At 55.0% G+C, this 5,985-nt stretch overlaps 2 protein-coding genes across 2 annotated transcripts; one reads left to right on the top strand and one right to left on the bottom strand.

Annotated features, from left to right (window-relative positions):
* Window positions 1-678: 678 nt before the first annotated feature.
* On the bottom strand, window positions 679-1,907 carry PHACADRAFT_82211 (uncharacterized protein; the record flags this gene model as incomplete). Its single annotated transcript, XM_007390815.1, has 4 exons — window positions 679-1,401; window positions 1,456-1,604; window positions 1,655-1,718; window positions 1,785-1,907. 4 exons carry the CDS (start codon window positions 1,905-1,907, stop codon window positions 679-681), a joined length of 1,059 nt encoding a protein of 352 aa, XP_007390877.1.
* Window positions 1,908-2,246: 339 nt separating this feature from the next.
* Window positions 2,247-3,842, top strand: PHACADRAFT_112086 (uncharacterized protein). The gene is made up of 2 exons (XM_007390814.1): window positions 2,247-2,651; window positions 2,758-3,842. Exons 1-2 carry the CDS (start codon window positions 2,462-2,464, stop codon window positions 3,309-3,311), a joined length of 744 nt encoding a protein of 247 aa, XP_007390876.1. The 5' UTR covers window positions 2,247-2,461; the 3' UTR covers window positions 3,312-3,842.
* Window positions 3,843-5,985: the final 2,143 nt, after the last annotated feature.

Raw genomic sequence — 5,985 nt, 5'->3', positions numbered from 1 at the left:
GTCGATGAGTGCTGGCCAGATCGATAATCTTGCGGTCTATATCTAGTACGCAGTTCCGCGGTACATTCGTGTCCTTGCCTCGTCCTTGCCTGTACCGAGCTGGCTGACTGACAGCACGCAGATATAGCCACAGGATCGCTGATGCAGATTCGAGGCTCGGGTGCCCACGCTTTGGCCTGGCCGATCGCGACCGTCGAGTCAATGGGGTTCTAGCCAGCAGAGGTCGATGCTGTGTCTTCACGCGAGCTCCCGTGGCACAAGACCCCTCGATGTCAGCTGTTTCATTAAGACCTTCTAGGGCCCACTGTATTGAAGTCGGTCATTGAGCGCATATATGCAGGACCTTGGAAGGCTAGTCAATCAAGGATTCAATTAGAATCTGAATTAGCCACTCGTATATTGCTTTCCACGCCCTGCACAGATTGCGCAACTCGTAGCCCAGTCATCCTCATGTGCACCGCCGCTTCCTGAGTCAACGCGATGAACGTGACAATACTACTTAACTCATGACCAGAGGCCTGTGTAAGGATGCAACCCGCGGACCCGGGGTCGACCACATTGATGCCTTTTCCATCGCTAGTGGGTTCAAACTCATGCAATGCCGCGTGTCTGATCACAGTTACACAGATTATCATAATACACACCCATAGGAAATAGATATAGAACCAGCGACAACGCTCAGCTTAAGTCTAGCCCAGCTTGCGCCTGCCACGACCGCTCTTGTGGCGGTGGCGGGTGCGCCGCACCCTCCCACAATGCTGGTCCGCCGCCACGCCCGCGTTGCCCAAACATCGCCGGCCTCCGTCCCTGCGTCATGCGCATCCCAGGCCCCTCCTGCATCCGCCCATCCTGCATCCGCCCATCCTGCATCCGCCCCTCCTGCATCCGCGGCGGACCAGGAGGACCGCTGGTGATGTTGATGAACGGTGAGATGCCTGGTACAGGCCGCTCCTCCTGCTGTGGGCTCGGCTCGCGGGGCTGGCGGACGATGGGGACGTACTGCGACACGGTGAGCTCGCGCGCCTCCTCCTCGAGCCAGCCTTTCGCCTCGACGTTCGCGCGGTCGATGCCGAGCAGCTTCCGGAGCTCCTCGTTCTCCTGCTCGAGCCGTGCGATCTCGGCCTCGCGCTCCATCGCCCAGTCTTCCCGGCTGTCAAGCAGCTGCTCGAGCAGCTCCTGCTCTTCCTCGGGCGAGCGTGTCTCGCCGTCCTTGTGCGTGTCCGCCGGACCCTCGCCTGCCATAGAGTGCAGAAGTGCGTGAAGGTTCTCTGAGAGACGTTGAAGCGAGGTAGCGACAGCAGTGTTCGATGATAGGTCTGCTTGCATTTGCGCGGACTCGCGGGCGAGAAGAAGGTTCTCGTAGTGCTTAGTTAGAGTAAGCTCGTGCTGCTGGGCTGCGAGCTGTACGCGCAGAGTCAGAAAAATGGATATGGACACGCGTGATCGCAAGCGTACCGCGTGGCTGCGAAACTTGATCATGATAGTCTCCATCGTCTGCTCATACTCTTTGAGCAAGCCGTTTAGTTGTCGGTTCTCCTGCAAGAGTTGATGGTTCTCGATAATGATCTGGGCATTTTGGCGTTCGAGCTCAGACTCAAACACTTCTGTAAGATTCTGTCAAACCTTCGTTTCCTGCGTTGGGTATTGGGCGCACCTTTTGAAATATCCGTGTTCACCCTCCGGAGCGTAAACCCAACCGCGAGATCCTTGGCCTGTGTCTATCATGCAGACTTTGATTCAGACGGGTTTGAGCGGGCCAAAGACAGGAAGGCGTAGAGATTTACTTTGAGGGTGTCCGTGAGCCCATGCAAGCCGCCCGACATCTCGTGATTGCGGCCATTTTGCTCGCTCAATTCCATGAGGAGCTGGTAGGCGCGAATGAGGTCGCCCTCCACATCATGATACATAGTGAATGGATGCAGTTTGGCGAATTCGACTGGTGGTCTGAGGACAAGTTGGGCGATGAACGGCCAGCTGCACGCAGCCGTGACGAGAAGGAGGTGTGACGAGCGTGACGATAGGCTACCAACCGAGAGCTGCAGTGATGCGAAGGCGGGTTGGCAAGCGAACGAGCAAAAATTTCACCGTACAGCGAACACTGCCCTCGACATTTTGAACAGCATATCTTTTCTCAGTCTTCCAACCTGTCTTGAACGAAACGTCCCTGGTCGTTCTAGGACGGTTTCCATTTGCGGAGGTGTGTCACACGCGTATTAGTATTAGCGCCGCAGGCTATGATTGCGTTTCGAAGGAGAGGACAGTCTCTGCCTTCGACGTTGTGTGCCCTCATCTGCCTCCTGTACAACACAGACATCTCACTCCCTTCATTCTCAGGAAATCGACCCCAGGTCTTTATTTCATACATATACTCTTCTCCTTAACGTCAATACTTCGCTTCACCAGCTCTTCCGAGCATCCCCCTCACGAACACCAGCAGCCGACCCACGACAGACAGACAGGCATGGCATCTTCACTCTCTCAGCTCTCCGCCTGTGTCACTCGAATTCTTGCCCTGACCGGTTTCCCCAAGGAGCTTAAGACGAGGGATATTCAGGCGGCGTTCGCAGAATGGGAGAACGCGAGCGGTGGTTTCAAGATCAAGTGGATAGATGACACGAGTCTACTCATCGTCTTTGTTGACGCTACAGTTGGTGAGTGTTCTTATTTTCGTGGTCCCGAGCTCAGCTTGTTGGTCTTGTGCCATGTTCATCCACACCCCCTATATTGATAACTGACCGCGCTCTTACTCATTCTCAGCTAAACGTGCCTATCTCCACACCTTGGCGTACCCTCCTGCCATTTTTTCCTCCCCGACTTCCGCCAATACGGCAATCATCAAACCATATGACGGACCTGATGCGCAGTCCGTAATCCAAACCGTGAATGCACGCCAGCACACCAGCAATGGCCGTGGTCACAATGTCCGCAACTCTGTCTCGCACGGTCGGAACGTGTCCGTCAGCCATTCCTTTCGCAACAACGGCCAGTCCAACGGCAATGCCAACGTAGACGCTGCCCGCGAACGCGACCAACCATCCCCCACTCTCCCCAGCCTTCCGTCCCACCCTACGCTCAATTCCTTAATCTCTTCCTCCCTCGGAGACGTCGAAGACCCCTCTGCAGTGGACCCCGCTGTCCTTGCTGCGCAGCCAGAGCACAGCGCTCCGCGCATCGGCGACCCTGCAAAGCGCATGCTCGGCGCAGCTATGGGCGTGCGGCACCCTGCTCTTGGCCCGCGTATCATCAACGGCGCAGCCAACGGTGTAGGCGATATGCAGAGGGCTATGGGAGGGCTCGTCGTCGCTGAGTGAAGTTATAATCGCGGCGCCGTCGCGGATCGTTACGTCACAACACGATGCGCTACTCGTTCACATCGGAGTTACACCTTTTTGTTCACAGTCGCAGGTTTCTTTCAGGAGGGATGAGGATCGTTCGGAGTCAGGCTCATTGTCATAATGTCTATCGCTGCTCTCTCAGCCGTAATAACATCGCACACGGTCCGCCGTACGCTGTGCCCTGACATCGCCTCTCGTTCCGTCCTCTAATTTAACTGATACCGGCATGGGACCCTTTCGCTTTTACAGATCATCTTTGCATACTAGTCGCCACCTCACCCCCAGCAACGCTCGGAGAACGCTGACTGCATCTAAGTGTGATAGATATGGTAGAGTCTAGTAACGCTCAAACGCGTGTCTGCCGCTTTAATGAGCGCGACACCGGCGCTTCTGCAGTACAGCCACTTCGCCCGTGACTAGATGGGAAGATGAAGCGTGCAAATTAAAAGAAGATCCTTACCATCTATGAGGTTGATTACGACCACTTGCTTAATGGTTGCTGTACGTCTGGGTCTACTTGGATATTCGTAAGGTCCCAAATGACTCACTGCTGCGGAAGTCGTAGGTTGGTCGGACATGTAGTTGGCTATTCCTCTATCATTGGACCCTTGGAACACTCCCAGAAAAACAGCTGCGCGTGGCAAAGTATGGTCATGAAAGGGGCCCGGTTTTCTCAGCATTACCTCATCGCAGATAGGTTGACCGACCATCAACATCATGTTAAGCAGAAGAGATAGAGGGCGGCCATCCGCGTTGACCCTGGACGAGTCGCAGATACAATGAATGGCCGACATCGGCGTATCAGTGACCATCTGACATGGCTGCCTTCTTCCCAAGGTTGTCCTTCTAACATCGGACAACGGTAGGCTTCGGACAACGGTCGACCGTCGGCGCATGACAGTGAGCGTGTGTCGTTGGCTATGGAGGCTGTGCTATATGTGAGTTGCCAATGTCCAACTCGTAATCGTACCGGCTACAGCCTGAATGTATGCTACTAGACCTCAAGGAAGGGCCTGCAGCGTATCCACCTTGCGTGTGCATTACGCAGTTGGGCTTCTTCCGTGTTGCAATCGCTGGGTGCTGTAATTTTCGTTGTCCATCATTGCCAACGTGACTTCCAGCGTCGGCGCACCGTCAAACATGTGTTGGACTACGGTTGTCCAATGCACCGATTTGCCAAGGATCGAGCAGCGGTCAACCAACGGCCAACCAGGGTTCATCAGGGAACATGTACATGCGCTGGGTGACAGCGTATCTGCGTGAGTGGCTTTTTGACAAACAATGGAAGCCGATCAAGCGGCGGCCATGCGCTTGGGAGTCCACTCCCTGATGTTGCTACTGCGACCTGAGCTAAATTTTCGAAGCGCCTCTGAAAGCGCCACCGTGATATCTGGATTTCTGGGGCAGTCGCTTCGCCGCGTATGCACCCTGCATATCCAGCACCGACTGCTGGCGGCTTCATGCGATGCTCATGTCTTGCCTTACAGATGCTAATTTTTTCACCTGTAACGTTACACTAAATCATGCGTTTCCGATCCAGAGTTGCTGTACAATTCGGGCTGCCCAAGGACAAAACAAAAACAGCAGGTGTTGGACGGCTGATGGGCCACACGTTTCTATGATCTAACACCGTCGTCCTGGTGCAGTCCACTCCCGCGTTGATCTCATGTGGTTGACGTGGATAGCCAGGCACTAGGGAGACAAAGGTCGACCTTTGCCAACCGTTGACCACGAGTCTACGGTGTGCATCGCTTTCATGCCTTGAGATGATTCATTTCCGAAGAAGGTGCTTCTTTGTGCAACTACCTCTTCTTGTATTGTCTAGGGGCGTGCAACAGCCCAAGCGTCGCCAATGACCTTCCTGATGTAATGCGAGCCCATAATGACTGTGTCCTTTGCCCGTGCTACGGCCGTGTTGGGTGTTGTGCCGGCATGATCTCTCCAGATATGGCACTGACGCTCAATATCACTCTGCGGCGAATCTGCACACATTCTCACATGTCTTCTTTTTTCCAGGGCCCGGAAGTATCAGCCACCAGGCAGTTCGTGTATTCGGATCCGCGTGCGTCTCCCGTAAAATGGTCTCCTTAGCTTGCGATCACCCTGGCGCCACTCTGCCCAGGCTAGCGCAGCGGTATGTTATAAGCAGCCTGTCCAATTCTCAGTTCGAACACATTCCCGCCCCTCGAACATGGCTTCCTCCCGTGAGATCCAGATGGTACCTGCTCCCATCAGACATCGCAATCAATACATCGTCAAACCAGATGAACTTGATACAAGTGTGCGCATATATCCAAGAGTCGTCCCAGGTACGTCCTCAGCTCGTTCGCCCTCTCACCCTTCCTCGCTAACATGCTGGGCCCCTCTACAGTCCACTGGTTCCCAGAACAGCTCTACGCCTCACAGGACGAGGCAGAATGGTACGATCGGTGGACGAACCTTCCGTTGCCGAAGCATGCTCCAATGCTCGGAGGCAGTACATTCCCGCAATTGGGGTACGACGCGTACCTTCCAGAATGTGCTGAACAGCAGCGCCCTCAGTCTTCCCTCAGCTTCAGCGGGCTGTCAACGCCGGGGCTCTCGTGGAGAGACTCTTCCTGCTCGCCGCTCTCATCCCTCGAGGACCCGGCTCTCACCTCCGTTCCTAACG

The sequence above is a fragment of the Phanerochaete carnosa genome (genome assembly GCF_000300595.1).
Source record: "Phanerochaete carnosa HHB-10118-sp unplaced genomic scaffold PHACAscaffold_1, whole genome shotgun sequence".
Classification (NCBI taxonomy): domain Eukaryota; kingdom Fungi; phylum Basidiomycota; class Agaricomycetes; order Polyporales; family Phanerochaetaceae; genus Phanerochaete; species Phanerochaete carnosa.
Note: the sequence above shows the minus strand (reverse complement) of the source record. Positions and strands in the feature narration are given on the sequence as shown.

Coding starts and splice junctions, on each gene's coding strand:
- PHACADRAFT_112086 (XM_007390814.1), top strand. CDS start 2,462: ATGGCATCTTCACTCTCTCAGCTCTCCGCCTGTGTCACTCGAATTCTT. Junction 2,652..2,757: donor CTTTGTTGACGCTACAGTTG/GTGAGTGTTCTT, acceptor ACTCATTCTCAG/CTAAACGTGCCTATCTCCAC.